The following is a 20700-nucleotide window of genomic DNA, read 5'->3' on the forward strand; positions in this document are numbered from 1 at the left end:
TAATTCCAAGTTCTGTATCTGCTTTTTTGAGAGCTACTAGCACTGAGTTGCTATTTTCATACACCTATAACCACGAGGCTCTGCATTCTGACTGGCAACAGTCAGCTCATAGCCCATTATTACATATAAAAAAACTCGAATTTTCAGCACTTCATGTGCATCACCAAGTATCTCCACACTGTATTTTATCTACACCCCCATTTTGTTTCTCTGTCCTGCTTTTCATGTATCATCCTGGTGTCCATGTGCAATCATCATAGCTAGCTTTTATAAAGTTTAAAACAAATAGATCATCTTCCAAGTATGAGATTCCAAAACAAAAATATATAGTGATATGCAAAACAACTCAATTGATAAAATCCAACATGAAATAAAAGAACAGCAACAGTAATGTTACACGTCATGCTTGAGGATGAAGAATCAGCCTTTATAAGAGCAAACAATTGCTGAATTATGTGCATTTCCAAGTAATACCTGAAGTTCTTTATCGGGACTGGGACTCTTCTCTTGTGCCTTAAGTGAACACTGTGTAACAGTCTGAGATAAGAACGTAAATCGGTACACCAAAGGAAACTGATAAACTCAGAGCTGACTTTTTAAAATAAAACATAGGTCTCATTTTGGACGCTTCTTTAGACTTTTAAAGGTATAGGAAATAGAATGTCAACCTCTATTATGTAGAGGAAAGTTGAAGGTAGGTTATTACTTAAATCTTTTATTAGAAAATAAATTATATTTTCTAAAGTTCCTAATTTTAAAACTCTGAACCAATGCACTTTCTGGTTCTTCAGAAACAACCATTACAAAAGATTGTGGGGGATGAGAGTTATCCAAACTCATAATTACTTTTTAATTTTTCTGTATACAGAATCATTACAATTGCTGTGTTTTGAATCAAACTGTTAAAAAATATTTCATTTAGATCTCTAAAGAGGATTAGTGTTTGCAATCCTTTCAGAGAAGAAGCATTTTCTTGAAGGGAGTACAACAATTGTGAACATTGATTCAGTGAACAAATTTGCTAATTGTTCATGCTTATCATAAATACTGCTCCAGCTTACTTTATGGAAGCCAGATTATCAAAAATATGGATTATATGCCTTCCTGTGTCCTATGACAGGCTGGCAAAACAAGAAGATGGACTAATTTCTTAAAAAAAACCAACCCACAACACAAAACTGAAAAATAACATCCATCCACCCCATGCAGAATTCCTTTATTAAAAAGAAGGATCAAAAAAAACAAACCACCACACAAAAACCCACAAACAAAAAAAAAACCACACAAGAAAACACAGTAAAAGAGCAGTAGTCCAGGTCTACTATATCTCTGAAATTGTTGCCTATCCTTCTCAACTCTTGGCTCAATTTTTAAAAAACAAAATCTCACTAAGCCTCTAAACCTCATCTTTTAATTGCTTACATATAAACAGATACAATACCTGATCATGGCTCTCTGCATATGCAATGTACTTTTCATCATACCGTCTGTTTGTTAATGTATAGACAATATTGCCCATATTCCAGTCTTCATCTTTCAGCTCCTTAATTATCTGCAGAAATCAAAAGATCATTGAAAAGTCATTTCTGTTTTAACTAAAAACACATTACTACCTTTCTTCATTATCTTGGCACAGCAATTTCAATGAATTGTATTACTTTCACTTCTCCTGTTCCCAACTTTGCAGCAACGAGCTGTCTCTGATAATCTGAAAATATTTCTTTCTTTTGAATTCCACTACATAAATATAGTAACTAGAACATTTTGTTTCTCCTGTGCTTCCATATATAAGCACGGACAATTGGACTTGCCGTCTACCACGTGAATCCTCTGATCAGTGGGCAATGCTATTGCTAGGAGCTTCAAGAGAGCGCTGCACCAGAAACTGGGGAAAAAATGCGTGGGTGCACACACTTACCTACACATGGTATTCAAAGTCATCCTGTATTTCAAGTAACCCTGGCATATGGCAGCTTCCAACTACAGCTGAAACACTGGGCTGTGAGGCAGAAAACAGATCGCTGCAAGACAACACTACACTCTTGCCATGAAGTACGCAATAAGATGTACTTCATATACACATGAAGGTGCTCAGTGCAGGGACTTGGATGTCCCCTGATCTGTGAATTCCTGGTCAGTTCCAAACCACAGGCTGAACGCCAAAGCTTGGAATACAAAACAAGCCTTAAAATATTTTTTGTCATCCTATCTCCTGATTTTTAGGAATTTAAATTACATCACAACAATAGGAATTTTCTGCCTCATATGAAAATATTTCCTCCTTCGTCCAATTTCAATGGTAGTCCTTTTTTCTATAGAACTTTATAGCCCTCCATAGGTCACTACAGCTTAAATACATATACATAAATATACAGACATAAAATAAAGGTGATTAAAAGGCAACAGCATTAACGTTCTAAGCCATGTACTCCTAAACAGCTTTTTTTTAAATAACTCTATAAATTCTGTCCCTGAAAATATTCAGGTCCCTATGCAGCATCGTATTATGTACTAGATCGATCTCTAACGTGAACTAGTACAGCCACTGTTATGACAATCAGCTTATTTCACCTACTTTTACAGGCCCCTCAGAATTACTTCATGGAATCCTGGAGATCCTTCAGGTCCACAACTGCTTTTAGGAAGTTGCCTAAAAAACTTGCTATTAACAGGTACGTTCTTAAAAGCTGGAGAGAAATGGGAGCAAGCAGTCTCAAGTTTAATGACGCTGTCCCTGTTGGAAAAGCTGGTAAATTCATCTTCTGAATGAAAAGAAGGTTTGAAAACTTTTCAATCTGCCCTCCATCTCCTAGTTAGAAAAGTGAAAGATGCTGAAGATAAGTTAATTTGCTTTTTATTTTAAGCTACTCACTACATTTATTGAAGCATTAATGCTCATTTAAAACATTTATTGTTTTCAGATCATCATGATAGCCTGAGGGATTTGGATGCAACCTTCTAACTGAAAAACATTCTCTAAAACATCAGTAGAAGCCTTTTGAGATCATTTAGTATTTTATTCCTTTTCTTCTGATTCTCTGTAATAATGAAAAGGTGGTTTAAATCCTTATCATAGTCCGTGTTTATTATGATATTATTGTTCTTAGAGTGCGTTTACAGATTTTTATTATTCTTTTTGTAACCCCACCGTACTGATTACTGGTGTTTGTATAATTCACTTAACATTTACTGTGGTTAAACTTTCAGCTCTACGTTCAAAAACAATAACTATGCCAAATTTCAGTAGGGTTCATTGACATTTTCAGGGGTTTTTCTTTTTTAATATTTATATGCATGTGGTTAATTTATTATCTACCTGTTCACATTCAGTACAGACTACACATTCTACAGCTGTGGCAAGATACAGATTATTTCAAACAAAATAAGTGTATAGAATGAAGAAAACAAATATCAGCTAGAACGAAAAGAATAGCCCCTGAACTTACTGATCTTCTGAGACCTACATGATATCTTATAGCTCTTGTTTCAGCCATTAATACTTGTGCTCAGGTTGGTCAGAATTTATTTTAATAGGACATTGACAGAAGAGAGTAAAATTTGTCAGTAGGATTCAGAAGTGGTTTTGTGTATGGACAGATAAACGTCCCACTTTGAAGAGCAGAACATTTTTTAAAAAGTTCTCACCTCTATCCACTTATCTGGAATAGCCATAGCTAGTCGATAATCAAAACCCCCTCCTCCCTCTGCGACAGGACGACAAAGAGCTGGCATTCCAGAAACATCCTTAAATAAAAAAATCCACAATGTAATTTGCATAGCATTGCAAGTATTAGTTCAGATTTTCTACCATACAGTAATCCATACAAACACTCTGTAAACAGCTTCATAGATTGACCTGGATAAGGGGGGGGGGGGTGCGGTGGTGGAGTAAAATCAGTGTGTGATTACTACACCCAGATTTGCTGTTTGAATGCAAAAGTTACAGGGAAAAGCATTATGACTTTTATTTTCAAATACTCTACCACAAAATATTTTAATAGAGTAGATATTTGACGGGAAAGAGACCTCAGCAGATGCAGAATTTTAAATAATTAGCTCTCTTGAGCTCCAAGTAATCAATAGAAAGTAGAAAGTAGTCAACAAAAGACAAATTAAGCCTTTGTTTAGTTTATTGATATTTTGCATAAAAAATGGCATAAAAATAAAAGCCTGAATATAAAGTGCAGTAAGGAATTAAAATACAGTCTCTACTCTTTTCCTGGATGCACAAACCCAAAACTAATGATCCAGCTAGCCCTGGAAAGTGACATGCGCTTACTGCATAATTTTCCAGTTTCATCTTGATGAAGGCTGATCATTCTTACATTTGTAATTCAAAGCTCTTAAAATATTTATTGCACCATTTTATTGGGCAATTATGTCACATAGCATTCTTTTTCTAAAGTTAGGTTATCTGTATAGAAAATGCAAATCTCCAATAATTGCAAAATATCTACCAGTACTCAACTTTATTAACTTATGTCAGTGAGAAGCCATTCTACCACAATGATTATGTTTTAACACATACCTCTTGCATCTACACAAGAGAATTTATGGAATTAAATTCTGACTAGAACCAGGGCTTAATTAGGAAGCTCATTCTGGTTTTCTGGATTCAATCCAGCCTTCAATGCAAATGCCGCATTAGGCTAATGAAAAAGATATTTGCACTAGAAGTTATACAAATACACGCGTCCATGCATATGCACACACTGCCCCTCCCTCACTGCCTGACCGTGAGGAGACCGACCACACCATCATGAAGCTCATGGATGGCATCCTGGGGGGTGGGAGGCAGGGCTGCCATCCAGAGGGACCCTGACTGGCTGGAGGAATCATTCAACAGCAAACTCAGGACGTTCAGCACGGGCAACTCACATCCTGCCCCTGGGATGGACTAACCCCTGCATCCATACAGGCTGGGACTGCCAGGCTGGGGAGCAGCTTTGCTGGGAAGGCCCTGGGGCTCTGGGCTGGCAGCAAGCTGAGTGTGAGCCTGCCCTGGCAGCAGAGACTGCCAGCAGCATCCTGGGACGGGTGAACATCAAAGGAGGGATTATCCCCCTTTAACTCAGCAGGCGTTAAATCACACAGAAACTGCAACCACGTTCCACATGCTGTAAATACCAAATAAGTAAGCAGAAATTCTTTCCAAACTTTTAGATTTTATAAAAGAAAGTTCAATAGCTCTACTAAATCAGTCAGCAAGGATGAAAACAGACTAATGCTCTCCAAGTCTTTCAGCACAAGATGCTCTGAAACAAAGGCCTTTCTCTGTGATGCCTACCTGCACATGGCCTGAGTGAGATTTAAGTAGCTCCCATATACTTTAGTCGCAATTTTGAAAAGCAGATTTTGAGGAAGTTAAATTCCTAATTTAATACTATTGTTATGTATCTAGATCTACAGATTTTACCTGAATACTAAAAAAGAAATTTTCGTGTTTGTTCAGTATATTTTCCACCAGATGTAAACAGCCAACACCTAAGCATTTGTTCAGACCTTGGTTTGAAACAAGCTGCATATGAAAAAAAGAAATCATAGCAGCAGGAGTTTTTGCCTGTTTGTTTTTATAATACTTCAGGCATGATGTAATTTTACTTAACATTTCTTCTCCTCATTATACAATACTTTAATCACAGCTTTATTTAGAAGGCCAAAATAAAAAATAAGCATATAGAGAATAATACCTAAAAACTCAGAAATTACTAAGACAGTGAATATAAAGAATATTTAAAAGCTGTAAAAATTATCAGGTTAAATAAGTAATATATTAGTTACGGCTAGACAAAAACATTTTTCTCATGTGACACTCATTCCATCACCATTACAGGCAAGTGGACATTCTTCATTGCCTTTTGTAATTTTCTATTATGTTAATAGTTTCTCCTTCTGAAATTCTCCTTTAACCATGCAGCACATTGATCAATTCCATATTTCATGTAGCGACTCCCCCAGGCAGGAAAAAAGATGTTTTGAAACAGAAGCAGTTTTCAACTCAAGCAAGAGAAACTGAAGACATCTTATTAAAAAACGCTCCTGTGCCAAGTAATATGAGCAGACTGAACTCAGAGTGTCATTGGTAGGAATGCTTACAAATTTAAGATTACATAGAAAATTAACAAATTTCACTTCAAATAAGCCTACAGCTCCATGAAACTATCTCAGGTTTACTAGTGATTGCTCCCCAAATGCTGTATTTGATAGCTTGCCATTAAGATTTTAGCAGTGGTTGTCTATAATATAAAACTTCACCATAAGTAAGAAATTAAGTTAAGCAGCATTTTGTTTTCTGAAGACAAATAGGGAACTTTTAAGCAATACAAATTATTTTATTAGAAATCTATATAGTCCCTAATGGTATCAGATAGATGCAACTTTTAAACAAAAAGAATTTTTAACATAACAGAAAAATCCTCAAGGTCTACATGATTTTTCTCTTTTACATGAAGAGAAAATATCAGTGAAAACATACCTATTCATAGAACTTTAATCATAGACTCACAGAATCATTAAGGTTGGAAGAGACCCTTAAGATCATCGAGTCCAACCGCTAACCTATCACTGCCAAGTCCACCACTAAACCATATCCTCAAGCACCATGTCTACCCTTCTTTTAAATACCTCCAAGGATGGAGACTCAACCACTTCCTTGGGCAGCCTGTTCCAGTGCCTGACAACCCTTTCGGTGAAGAAGTTTTTCCTAATGTCCAACCTAAACTTCCCCTGGCGCAGCTTGAGGCCATTTCCTCTCGTCCTATCCCTTGTTACTAGTGAGAAGAGACCGACCCCCGCCTCGCTACAACCTCCTTTCAGGTAGTTGTAGAGAGCGATAAGGTCTCCCCTCAGCATCCTCTTCTCCACACTAAACAACTCCAGTCTCTTCAACCTCTCTTCAACCTCTCTTCATCAGACATGCTCTCCAGACCCTTCACCAACTTCATTGCCCTTCTCTGGACACGCTCCAGCACCTCAATGTCCTTCTTGTAGTGAGGGGCCCAAAAGTGCACACAGTACTCGAGGTGCGGCCTCACCAGTGCCAAGTACAGGGGCACGATCACCTCCCTGCTCCTGCTGGCCCCACTATTCCTGATACAAGCCAGGATGCTGTTGGCCTTCTTGGCCGCCTGAGCACACCACTGGCTCATGTTCAGGCGGCTGCGAACCAACACCCCCAGGTCTTTTTCCTCCAGGCAGCTCTCCAGCCACTCCTCCCCAAGCCTGTAGCGTTGCATGGGGTTGTTGTGACCCAAGTGCATGTCTTTCACTATCAAAAGCACTATGTGCCAACAATAATATTCTTCAGTCAAAGAAGTTTAATTTACCTCAACCAACTCAAGAAATATATCCTATTTACTCCCTCAGAAACCTGGAGAAACTTAATACTAAATTTAAATTAGCATACACATTCAACATTTATAAATTTATGGCACTTATTTGAAGGGGAATTGCCAATTATGCCAATATAATTCAAAATACACAAAATCACACCAGAGCTGTTAATCTTTAGTACTATGAATTGCTAGTGACAAATGGCAATCATGCAAAAGCAACAAACTAATAAAAACAAATCTCATTACAAGTTCAAGGAGATGAAGGGGGGAAAAAAAGAAAGAAATCTCCACATTAATTAAGAACCCATTAAAGCAGACAAAATTCCCAAAGTGCATATTCCAATTGTGATACCTTACAAGGCAAAGTCTGTACACTAATAGATATTTCTCAGCTCAGGAAATTCACATCCTAAAGCAAACTAATCGATATTAACGTTGTTGAGGATGGCAAATTCTAATCTTACCTCTGCTATGGTTATGCATTCTGGACGCAAGAAATTAATCATGTGGTTGGCCAACATTAGGTAACACAAGGCATCTTCATCCACATGTAGGCCAAAATATTCGTTGTAATCTCCGCTGAATCCTGTGCCTAAGATGACAGCAAATTTTACAGGCCACAGTCACTTTTTTTTAAAAAAACAAAACAAAACAAAACCAAAACCAGATATTTTGCAAAACACAATTTTATAAGCACTAAATTTATTCAGAATTTCAGATCTATCCATATAGCAGCACATCAAAATATTAGCAGATCTGGAATTTTAGAAGCATTCGGTCAAGTTTAGAGCACTATTTCCACAGCAACAGTGCTGCAACTGGACTGCTGACATTTGAGTTGACTAAATTACTTACCAATCCCATGATGGTGATACAACATAGATGTAACACCATCAAATCTGAAGCCATCAAACCGATAGTCTTCGATCCACATTCTCAAATTAGACAGAAGGAATCTCAAAACTTCCCAGCTGAAATAACATGAATATATTTTATAAGCTTTAGAAACCTTGGGATCAACTAGAGTTCCTTATACCATGTTCCCCACTTGCATATAAGATACTTGTCCTGGACATGTTACCATTTTAAGGACTTCTTTCCTGTTTTTCATTAGCTTATTCCTAAAAAGTTTGTCTTCCTGAAATCTTTGTCTTTCACTCCACATAATCTTAAAATTGCAGGTAGGGGTTTAGGAAAAATTGTCAACTATCTAATAGACACCTAAACAGGCTAGTATTTGAATGCATATTTTAATACCCATACTTTCCACTGTACTTTACTTTGCCTCTCTAAAGATGATTATATTCTATGGGAAAAGATCTTACAGAAACAGAAAGAAAATTATTAATCCCCAAGATTTTATCGATTTACAGCAATTTCTAGGCATAATAGAAGTTGAAAAACTGTCGTTCTCTACCACCTCCCCTCCTAACTATTTACAAATCTCATGTCACCAGTAGATTACCAAATCACTTACTGTGTTGCAAATTTACACATTTAAAGACAAAACCAACTCATGGAAGTTGCAGAGATATTTTGAAATTCAGAACAACAGGAATGGGGTATAATGCACACACAAACAAAGCACGGACGTGATATCAAGAGATTCCAAAGCAAGTAGGCACATAAAGGTGTTTGTGAACAAATTTTGTATCGAAGAACAAAATAGTTTCAGGAACAGTTTTCCTACTATTCATCACCTCCTCTCCTAGGACACTGATCTCAGTAGCTTCAAAGACCCCCCTTTCTTGTGTCTACTGTTCACCCTCTGGGCTACCACCCTCTCTGCCACGCTCAGCATGGGCCGCCTCAGGTGCATCTCCTGCAAGCTATGGCTCCAAAGAGTTCACCCATCTCAACCAGCCAACCACATGAGGTAGTGAAACTTTTTTTGCCCACGACTTCAACGCTTGCCAATGTTATGATTAAGACACAAGGAATAAAGTCATCTTGACAAATGTCCCAACCTCCTTCCTTCCTCCAAGAAACTTCTTCATAAAGATGGTGCTTTAAGTCTGGAGTTAGTGATATTACATGAAAAGATGGGGACTCTGTGTATGTACTATAAAGCTGGTAAAACCCTGATCCCACCTAATAGCCATTTATTTACTTCAAAAAGATTATAATATTTCTCCTTTTCTTTGCCTGTACTGCACACAGGTATACACTTGTACATACAAAGACAGAAATATTACCAAATCAAAAACTCTCCAAATTTAGGAAACACTAATTGGTTCAATGCAAACTGCCTCAGTTCAATACTTTTTCTGGGCATGCGTTACACGACAAGACTTTTTGTTCAATCCCCATGTTCTCCCCAACTTGCCCCAAATCATCCAATTCACAAGATAACACTACACTAGGAAGATCTCAGGAGCTTGTCGACAGAACCTTTTATATATTTGTTTTTTCTCAGTGAGATGATTTGCAATGAATGAACTATAGAGAGAGAATGCTCTGATATTGAAAGGAATAGAAAGGTATCAGAAGTCCTACAAACCGGCAAGCTTGTCACAAAAATACAACTTTGTGCAAATGCTTGCTGTACCTTTTCCTTACCCAGCATCAAATTTACAGAAAGCTATTTGCTGCAAGCTAAACACTGAGCAAAATCAAAGCAGTAGCTGTGTTGCAATAAAAATACCATCTCACGCAGAATTAAGATAATGCATGTACAAAGAGTAGATTAATTCCTACAAGCACCAGCCAGACTTAAAAGTTATTTCTCTTCATTACGGGACTGCTTGACTTTATAACCTTAAAGTTCTTAAGATGGTGAAGAGGATTTGTACATTTGTAAAACATACAGAGAGTCCCAAAATGGATAACGAATGTAATTTTTGCCACCATTGTTGGCACTGAAGATTGATCTTTGGAAAAAGATGGAGAACCAGTATGAAAATAAATTGTAATGACTTTTACATGAAGAATTGACTACAGATAAGAACAAACAAGATGAATTTGTTGCATCAAAAGATTAGTTATCAAATTGTTGAGATCAAAAACCTGAGTAGGAGCAGCAGATGTTTTCCAACCATCTGATTGCACATGGGAGAGAAGACTGTAAATAAACAAACACACACATTAACTCTGATTCTAGTCTAAACTTGGAAAAATTCAGTTTCTCGGAAGGACATCAAATACTAGTGACCATATTGACTTTCAGAGAGATAAGTGCACAGATCCAAAACACGAGCCAGAACAAGAGGCTTTTCTGAAACATGCAAATCACACAAACCATACAGAGGTTCCTGATTTCATCCAAGTCTCTCTGTTTATGGGAGCAGCAGCATTAGAAATAGAAATTGACAGAAGTAACAAATAACCTTGCAGAATGCCGGTGGAGGCCAAAATCATAGCATACTTGAAATACATCCACCATATAAGCAATAACTCAGGAGCTTTTCTAAAAGTAGTACAATCTCGTAATTTTACAGACAGATATGGAAACAGGATAGCATTTATTAAAAATGTAATGTCTTTTGGGCAAAAGCCACATCTTAAATTATATCTCACATTTTGCATACCATTAAATTGAGAAAGTTCTTTCATTGCATGCATGATCTAAGAGAGGAAAATATATGCTGCATTATTATTAAGGAACAGAATTATTTACAACGTAAGAAATTTCAAGTAATTCAGAATTCACTCGGACGTCATTCAAAACAAAGAAGGTCTTTGCAGAGAAGTCTTGCTGGTTTTTTTTCTCCCCCTTGGGGCCAATAACTCACACATTAAGAACCAATTTCTCAGCTGAAAAAGTGAAATGAGCATATCTAGCTAGATGACCTGGTTTCAGAAGGTGATGAGAAATTTAAAAACTTTCCTATACTAGGTCAGCAGAAAATCTGTGAAATTGCTTACAAGTCACACTCATTATTTACTTTTTTTCCTCCTGTACTAATAAAAAAGCAAAATAATGACTCACCATAAGAACTCTAAATTCCAGTCCCCAGCAAACATCAAATATTTAGATGCAAGCAAGTAATGCATTTAAACCAGTTAATTTTGTCACTATGGACAAAATATAATATTGGCTGTACCTAAAAGAGTTTGAAGCTGCAATTCTTGAACCATATTAATGTTGACATTCAGGAACTGCATTTATAATTATGCATTACAGAAAATGAGTGGAACTGCTGACCTTATAAGAATCTAGACTTTTATGATGATTTACCTGTTTTCAATTCTGTGCTTAATTAACTTAACACATAGTAGCATCGAATTGCTAAAATATTGCTTTTCGAATTATCCCCAAACATTTGAAAAACTGACTGGCTTAAATTCCACCAATGGATTGCTAAACATACAGAAAGTGGCACTCAGTCTGATAATGCTAACTTTCAGTGAATCCGGTCAAGTTATTTTATGAACTAATTATCCAGCTTTGATACAGAGATGTTCTTTTTTCACTGCTGTTAACCAGCATGCACCAGTTTGCCTGTTATGTAGACGCACTTTGTTTGATCAGTGATACAAAACGGTAACCAGTTTTATCCTATTTGGAAAACAACAAAAAAGAATAAACTCTCTGTATTTCAACCTCCGTCATGGAGGAGTAATTCCTCCATTTCTCCATTACACGGAGAAGGAATTCCTCACTGTTCTCTAGGTAATACTGTTGCCAAGACCCCAAGCCACCTCTAGCCATAAGGGATTGAGAAGTCGAAGCAGTGCAGCAGGTGCCCACTTTTTAGCCACGAGACAAACCTGACTCGCACTGCTGGACTGCCCTTGATACCTGCACTCATAATTATACCTAACGGCATTCTATGGGAACATACACATCTCGGTCAACAGAACATGATACAGTTGTTAACAGATGAAAAGAGCTTTGCTTGGTGATCCAAGCTGCACTATGCCTCCAGAGTGAACCGTGCAGACAACAAACCAGAGAGCTATCCTCCTGGGGCACATGATAATCTGTGAGCAGAAGGGGTCAGCAGCAACATGCCACTGCCCCTGTATCAATACCAAGAAGAGACAGAGCAGGTAATTAACTTTTTTCCCCCACAGTAACAACCACAGGCACTGGTGTAGAGTGCTACTTTTTCTCGACCTAGGATTTCTGAAGGTGCATTGCATGACTGTGTCCTGTTCAGCCAGAACAGAAACAAGCCGTTCTATTTCAGCAGTGTTAAGCTTACTCACATTTCAAAGTTAATATTCGGGCACAAATTAACTTTTAAGGAAAAAACTTATTCTGAAAACAAGTAATATTAATTAATAGTAGTGGCACATATATCAGTAGGTGAGAAGTTACAGCAGACTAAATCTTTCAATTTAACATGCACTGAATTTTTAACATTATTTAAAATTAAACAAAAGACAACTGACAAAAACCCTGAGGACAGAGTCCTCTCCATACTCCAACTTCCAGTTGCAAGAGAATTTAGCTGCTAAAAGTTTTCAGAATAGCTGCAACATTCTTGCAGCATTCTTGAACTATTCTTCAGTGTGCCACAGTATTTTGGATATTATTAAAATAAGTTAATGTGATGAAATTGAGTTCTTAACATCCCCACTATAAGCAACGAATCCAAAAGACAATCAAGCGTGGTCACGATCCCTTTGGTCAAACAGTTCAAGCCGCTGCACTGTGAAGGTGATGTGATGTCTCACAGAGACCTACAGGTTAGATGCATAAGTTGTAATGTCTCTACTTCTTGTTCATCACAATCTTGTACATGGATGAGGCTTGAAATTGACACTTGCAATAGCCGTAGATCTTTATTCACACATCTTGGAAAGACGTTACTGCACACTTTCTTGGGCAAGCTAATGAGGATAGTTCCTAATTCTCTAAGTCTCCCACCACTGCTGGCTCAAAACTTCCTTAACAGGGAGCTTGGATCATTAAAGAAGATTTATCTATGTCTCTTTCAGCTGTATCAATGATAAAGAGAGCCACTTTTTTCCCCTGAAGCCTCTGAATTTAAAATAAATATTAGCTTTAGAACTAGCTCCCTGAGGTTTTTTTCTCAAAATTTATCAAATATCTTAATTACTACCCCACTGTCTTCTCCTTCCCCACTTACTGCTTACAATCAATTGCTTATCACTTTACCTCTGTTCTCTGCATTGTGAGGTTCTGTTTGTTTTAAAGAGAAATGAATCCATACCACAATCTTTTTTTCACTTGATTAGATGCTTGCTTTGCTACCTGTATAGAATTCGTAACACTGAAAGTAGACAATTTATTTACAGCAAAGATGTTGATAGTGCCAAACAAAAGATTTGTAACCTTTGATCCTTGGTCTGCAAAGCAGCTTTATCTTTTAAATGACATTTCAAATAAAAAAAAAAGCATTAAATAACACAAGTAACAGTGCATTACTGATCTCCAGATTTATCTTTCCTTAAGGTCCAGTATGACACCAAAAACATTAAAAATGTTTCAATCACCAATTAGATAGTTTAGTCTAAAAATTTCTTGCCAACTCTCCTTACAACTAACGAAAAGTCCTCACTTAGGAAATCTTGATTGACATTGCAAGCTCTTGGGACCCAACCACGGAACAAAGAGGAAGAAAGACCTACATTAAGGACACATGAAGGAATCTGAACTACAAGGAAGTGAACAAATAAAGAACGTTACATGTCTGAAATCAGAAAAGATAAGCAAAGCTGAGTACTAAAAAGGCACACCAAACCTTAACCTCAGGACAACATCCCTCTGAAGCAGCACGACATTACCTGACTTGCCAAACGTTAACCTATCTGCATCTGTCCCAAATAATCACCCTCCTACTGAATTTCAAAGACGAGCAGAGGACTGCACCAGAACACAGCAAGTGCTCTAAACTGGTCTGAAATACACAGCCTACCCTGAGGCCAGATGGGGATGCAGTCCTTATTATGAAAGTCTGAAACACTAGATCAGTAATTAGGATGGGCTCTCAGCACGGTCTTCTGACTGTGAAAAACTTCCAAAGTTTCCTTTATTCACAGACAGTACTGTGGCCCTCAGGAATGTTTTGCTAGCCAAAGAGACAGCGAAAAAAGCGAATAAGCCCTCATGACTTAAAGCAAAGGAAGACATGTCATTCTTAATTTATCTTCTCACAGTGAGGTGACGAAATGTCGCATAAAGTGGATATGACCGGTTAACAGTTCCTCTCACTCTGTTTCTCATCAGGTATTTGAGTATCAACCCCAACATTAAGTCTACCAGCTGTGAGGAGAGCAGTGGTGGCAGCAAAACCCAGCACTTGTTCACACTGATGTCTATGAAACCTTAAGACATGTAGTGAATGGCATCACTAAGCCAGACAGCAATTTCCACTGGGAAGTACAGATCCCTCTGCACAGCAAAAGAGAAGTCCAGGGCTTTTTGCTTTGCTCTTTTCAACAAAAAGGGTGCTTAAAGCTAGTAATGGTCACTGATACCAGTTTTCCCAATAGGAGCTGAACTTCTGATGAACTGCTTAAGCAGCCTTCCCGACTCGAGCAGTTGCCGTTACACAGTTGATGTCCAGAAGAGTGAAGTTTCCAAATGGCTTGAGATTAGGGTAAACAATCTCACAGCTTTCTAAGAAACTGGAAAATAGACAGGAGAAGGTAGATGCAAACATTAGCAGATGTGGGTAAGCCAGACGTGTTTTTAGGGAAGTCAAGGTTCTATCTTTCCAGATTCCAGGATGGTATTAGGTCATCTTGAACACAACAGTTTTCAGGCACGTACTTCTCAGAACTACTAAATGCCTCTCACTCATAGAAAGAATTATATCAAATTAAGATGAAAGACTGATAGCTGTAGGAATGAAAGACCTTTCACTACAGCCACTTGTTCTCAGCTGTTTTGAGCATTTTTACAGAAGGATACAGATCTTTGAAAAGGGCTGATGGGAAAAAAATTACTTTCTGTATTTTTATAGGATGTTATTCCTTTAAGGTGGACTGTATAAGAGGTAAAAATGCTAAAAATAAAATCCAATAGATGACTAGTGCCTCACTGCCATGAGCAGTAAGAAATAAGGGGCAGTTCAGACCTTCCATTATTTAGGAGTCTGTGCTGGAGAAACACCGGAATCTTGCAGTTGTAAGACCAAATGAATAGCAAACATGTAACCTAGGCACATACAAACTCAGGAAGAAGGTTTTATTCTTAGCCACAGAAATCGAGGATTTATTTATGCCATCATAATTAGAATGCCAATGATATTACATTATTACAAGACTATATCAAGTAAGTCACTGAAAGACTACAAGTTTCCTGTACGAGTTAAAAATAACGGATACTTTTATCAATACTTGCTGCAGAAGACATCTCTGCTTAAGCATTAACATCCCATTCCTTGAATTAAAATGGAAAAGCTCAAAAGTATTTCAGAATTTCAAGGCCAGTCTTCAAGAAAACGGTCCTTAATTATTTAAGTAGTATTATGAAAAAGTCATGAGAAGTCAAGGCGAAAGAAGGATTATTTTCAAACTTGGAAGCATTTGTTCAGTGAAGATCTGAAGTCCTTTCACAAACTAAATCATACCACTTTCTACCAGGCAACCATAAAGTTAATACTGGTAAATTAATTGCATCCAGGATTGCACAATTATTTCTATACTGCCCTTTTCATAGGCAAAACTCTGATTCTGCAGAAGGCACTGACAAATACATAATATATATTACTTTTGTAAAAATTCTAATAAGCAGAACACTGATTATTGAATCATGTATTTCATGACATCTAATAATCAAGCTATAACTTGATATTCTGAGAACAAAAAGTGAATAAATATAAATTACTAAAAACTAAGATATAAAAATAAAATAACCATAGTTTTATTGGTTTAACTGTAGTTAAAAATATTTCATTTAACTACAGCTTTTCATTTTTTCTTTTAAGAGTAAACAAGAACAGCAGCTCTGAAGATGCAGTGGATTTTCCATTTTGGTTAAAATTAGAGTTCTAGAGTGCCATACCAGTGCTATAGAGTGCTATACCCTTCTGGAAGCATTAATCCTGATCCCCATAAATTCAGTGTTATAGAAGGAGAAAGCACTTCCATTCACCATGCTGTAAACAATATAATAGCAATATGCATTTCTTAGACTTGATTCATGTTCAGTAATTATTTATGGAAAGATTTCTTAGAACAAGGCACATCCTTCATTCAAATACAAGCAGTAGTTCTGAGGTCCCCAAGAAAATTTTTAATTTCTTTCCCTCAAAATTCTACTTCATTTATCGGCACAAAGCAGCACTACACTGTAAGGTCCTTCAGGAGCTATTGACACAGATGATACAATACACAGTTAAAATTATGGTGACTGAACACGTGCTAGGTAAACAGCGATGGACAGTCTAGCATTTTGTCGGGCGTGGGAGGGGGTAGGGGGGTCGGGGACGGGGGAAGATAGAAGGTTAACATTTCTTCTTCTTGCAGGTTCTCCCAAAGTCACTGTAACTGACCCCGGGGACGCACTGCTCCGTGTCCTTGGCAGCTGATTCATCTCAAGCACTAGTGAACGTGCATAAGAGCAGCCTCAGTCATGCACTGTGCAAACTCCACTCCAAGCACTGAACACTGACTGACTGCCCATCTCATTCCAGATCAGAAAAGCTATACCCACCATACACACAGACACATGCACACACCAAGAATGAGTTACAGCTATCTGAAAACTGTTAAGAAGCTTTGCACACAAAAAGGCAAGTTTTCTTTGGTGAGTATCAGATCTGGGCTCAACCCAGCAGAAGGTAAGATTCTAACGCATGGCTCAGCAAGTCATTTTCTCTTCTGAAATTCTTAGTTTTCAAGAGCTTAGAAGTTTGATCAATGTTTAAAAGATCAATAATTTTAATTTACCAGGTTAATTCTGCATTAACTATCTCTAATGTATTTTGCCAATGAATTAAACATGTTTATTAATATATTCACGTGACTTCACTGAAATGCCATTTGCACAAAAAGACAAATTTTATCCTCAGATGAACTATGGACTATATATAGGTTTATTGTATCTATTACACATCAGTGTCCTAGACTTAAATATTTCAAGCTAGTCCTACCTAAACCTAATAAGAACAAACTAAAGAATATAAAATAAAGCATTCAGTTATTTGCCATAAAAATTGAAGCAATAACTCAGGTAAAGGTTATGCCCTGCAAAATGTGAATATAAGAGCAGCCTTGGAGGCAAAGAAAATATGTACTTACTGTAATGAAATTTAATATTTTTCATGCTTTTTTGCTCAGAGGCTTCCTTAAGTAAATACAAAAACCAAAATAAAAATATAAGTACTGAAGACAATTACCTGCAGTTTTAACAGAGCCTCCAGGACACACACATTTTAAAATAGAGAGTGTCTCAAAAATAAAATTACAGAACGCCTCACAGTGCTGATAGAGCCTACATGGGTTTCAGCTACAATTTGGGTAACGTTAGCACTTGTACCACTCATGTTCTACACAAGTAAATTATACACTAATGAAAAAAAATATCTTTGAGAAAACTTAAAATGCTTTACTCTCATAACAACGGGAAACAGTTTTCTTTCCCTTCTTATATTCCCTATATAGGAAACCAAAATTCTATTCTCAATCAATTCATTCAGTTAGCCGTGACAAAACATTAAATATCTGGCAAATTATTAACATTTTTTAAGCTCTACTTTCTCAAAATTATCTTACTAAAACAGTGTTTTCTATAAACTTAATTTCATTTATTACTTTAAAATACTGGTTCCTAAATTGAGACTTATAGAAGTGACTTTAAAGGGACACTGAAGAAGTGTCCGGTTCACTGCCTTTCCCTTGGTGTTTCATACCTGACCAACTGCTCCCAGCTTTCTGTCTGAAGAACCAAACAACATCTCCTGTAACCACACAGTTCAGCTACAGCTGAGAAATGCTGCTGTGACCTCCACCCAAGTCAAGGTAAGACTTCGAACACACTCCCTCCCTCAGACATGGAGAAACCAAAGCTACAGCTGACAATGCAGTAGCCTTTCTCTTTGCTAGGGGTAACGGAAAGTGTAAGAATGCCAATCTAAAAACAAACACGCACAAAAAATACTTAAAGCATTAGTATTATGCCTGTACCTTCAGATGAAAATAGATTGTTTTATTTGAATTCAGGTGGAAGTTTTGGTTTTTCTAACACTAATGAATTGCAACAGGAGTTTAAGAAGCAAAGAAATGAAGTTCTTCATTAAAAAAGAACATTTTGAAAGCTCTTGAGGAAAAGCATTAAAGAAATCGAAGCAAGAGCAGCAGACCTCTGCCCCTGAGAAAATTCCAGCATTAATATAAGTGTATCTTCAAATATCTGGTTTTCCAAAAGTTAAGTGCACTGATGATTGAGAAGCCTTTTCTGAGTGCAGATGACAGCGAACCATAGCTGCTACTGTGGTAACAAGACGACTCAAGTTCACATACATCAGGAACACACTAACAAAACCTTATCAATCTACCGTTTGGTGTCCATATGCTATTACAGATTACTCTTTTTAAATAGGTAATTACCTTGATGATCCAAAACAAAAACATTAATCCTCAATCAATGAACTGCCAGCTACTTCTTTTATTTTAACATAGCAAAACCAGCTTCATAAGGGATAGTTATTAACACATAGAGAAACCTGAAAATGGGGCAACTCTTGCATTTTACCATTCTAGGACTTCTAATTAGAAGATGACATTATCTGAATATCCTTTTACTTTAGTCTCTCAGAGACTGGCACACTGGACCCCTGAAGTCTCACTTGCTGTCCTGTATTTTACTGACCAAAAGTCTATCCTCCCCTTCTTCCAACTAGACGGTTGGTAGCAATGACAAAACTGTAAAAAGAGAAGAAAATTTTAAGATGGGTAGCATCATTAATTACCAGTCATCATCCAGCACAGACTTTACAGGAGGCTTCCAACATACTGACTCCATGTCCTGAATAGCAATTTACTGATTTCCTCCCCTAGGGAAGTGGGGAAAAGAAAGTTCCCTCTTTATACTAATATCAGCTAATACAAAGCTTAGATTGCTTCCTCTCACACTTCCAGATTGTTATCTTCAGCGTAAACAACCGCTCTGGATACAGTCCAAAATGTCCCTCTCAGCACCACTGGACAAGACTGCTCAGTTACGTGACAGATGTTGGCATGAAGGGCAGAAAAGTTTGTACCATCAATTGTTACCTTCACAGAAAAGGAGATTTCCAGTGGAAGGCTCAGAGAGCCTTAAGATTGTCTTATATCATCCTTAGTACAAGATTCAGGAAACGACTGTAGAGGTATGCAGCCATCTGGCAAAACCGATTTACACATGCATCAGCATGCATCTTTCAGCAAGTAGAAAATGCAAAGCTGTTGCATTTGCACAAAACAGCACAGATCATTACAGGGCTCATATTAAATAGGACTCCATTCTTAAGCACAGTGCAGTATGTCTGATCTTGCTGTGGCTTTTAAAGTTACATTCTTCAGGAAGGTAATTAAAGAAAGATATTAGTTCATCTTACACTGTGCCAACAAAGTTGAGGACTTGCAAATGTACTGCTTTCTGCATGCCTCAAACACTTTTTCATGTAAGAGAACTGAAAAACAAGTTTATCGTCAAAGACACTTCATTTTTTGGTCACAATTTCTTACTAGATACTATCATTTCAGCTACATAATTTGTATTTCATGAAGGTTAACACAATAAGCACATTTATAATAGATTGTTACAGTAACTTTGTGAGTATATAATATGTAGCAAGATTATTTGAACTGTCTCTGGCAAAAATAGCTACAGTGTGATTTTTGTATTGATTCACAGATATACTAGATATACTTTGCTTTATCTATGACTCTATTCTTAGAAAATTAAGCACTTACTTAAAAACCTTTTTCAATTTGAAGATATTTTAACATATCCACTATCCTTCTATAGCCACCAGATTTGTAAGTTCCACCAAAGACATGTGGGAAAGATATTGTGCCAAAATGTATTCATTTGTACCCCCACCAATCCATGAAATTAAACTGCGACAGTGGAAACCTCAGAAAGTATCTTGAAAATATTCAGTTAGAATAATCAATGTCTTTATATTAGATATCAATTACAAAAAACATATACTACTGTCTACAGCTTATTTGGAAAACTGTTTAAAAACAAAACACTCCTCCACACCCTAAACAGCTTCCAGTACAGTATTTACCTTTTTTAAGTCAACACAAAAGTGGAAACTCACAAGGCAACAGTATCCTTTGACAGTTTTAAAATCAACTTATATTGCTGAAAGATACCCAATTAGCGCATTAGAACTTGTATATTAATCACAGAATCATAGAATGTTTTGGGTTGGAAGGGGCCTTAAAGATCCTCTAATTCCAACCCCAGTGCCATGAGCAGAGACACATTCCACTAGACCAGGTTGCTCCAAGCCCC

General features: G+C 37.1%; 1 protein-coding gene across 3 annotated transcripts in view; it reads right to left on the minus strand.

Moving 5' to 3' along the window:
• GBE1 (1,4-alpha-glucan branching enzyme 1) overlaps positions 1 to 20700 on the minus strand; it is a 176263-nt gene that overhangs the window by 64131 nt on the left and 91432 nt on the right. For all 3 annotated transcript variants that reach the window (XM_075102255.1, XM_075102234.1, XM_075102244.1), the window contains 4 exons: positions 8190 to 8305; positions 7799 to 7926; positions 3646 to 3744; positions 1442 to 1552 (listed from right to left, as the gene is read on the minus strand). In XM_075102255.1, coding sequence (XP_074958356.1) covers positions 1442 to 1552; positions 3646 to 3744; positions 7799 to 7926; positions 8190 to 8305 — 454 coding nt within the window. The remainder of the gene's footprint in view (positions 1 to 1441; positions 1553 to 3645; positions 3745 to 7798; positions 7927 to 8189; positions 8306 to 20700) is intronic.

Source organism: Phalacrocorax aristotelis, chromosome 1 (genome assembly GCF_949628215.1).
Source record: "Phalacrocorax aristotelis chromosome 1, bGulAri2.1, whole genome shotgun sequence".
Taxonomy (NCBI): Eukaryota; Metazoa; Chordata; class Aves; order Suliformes; family Phalacrocoracidae; genus Phalacrocorax; species Phalacrocorax aristotelis.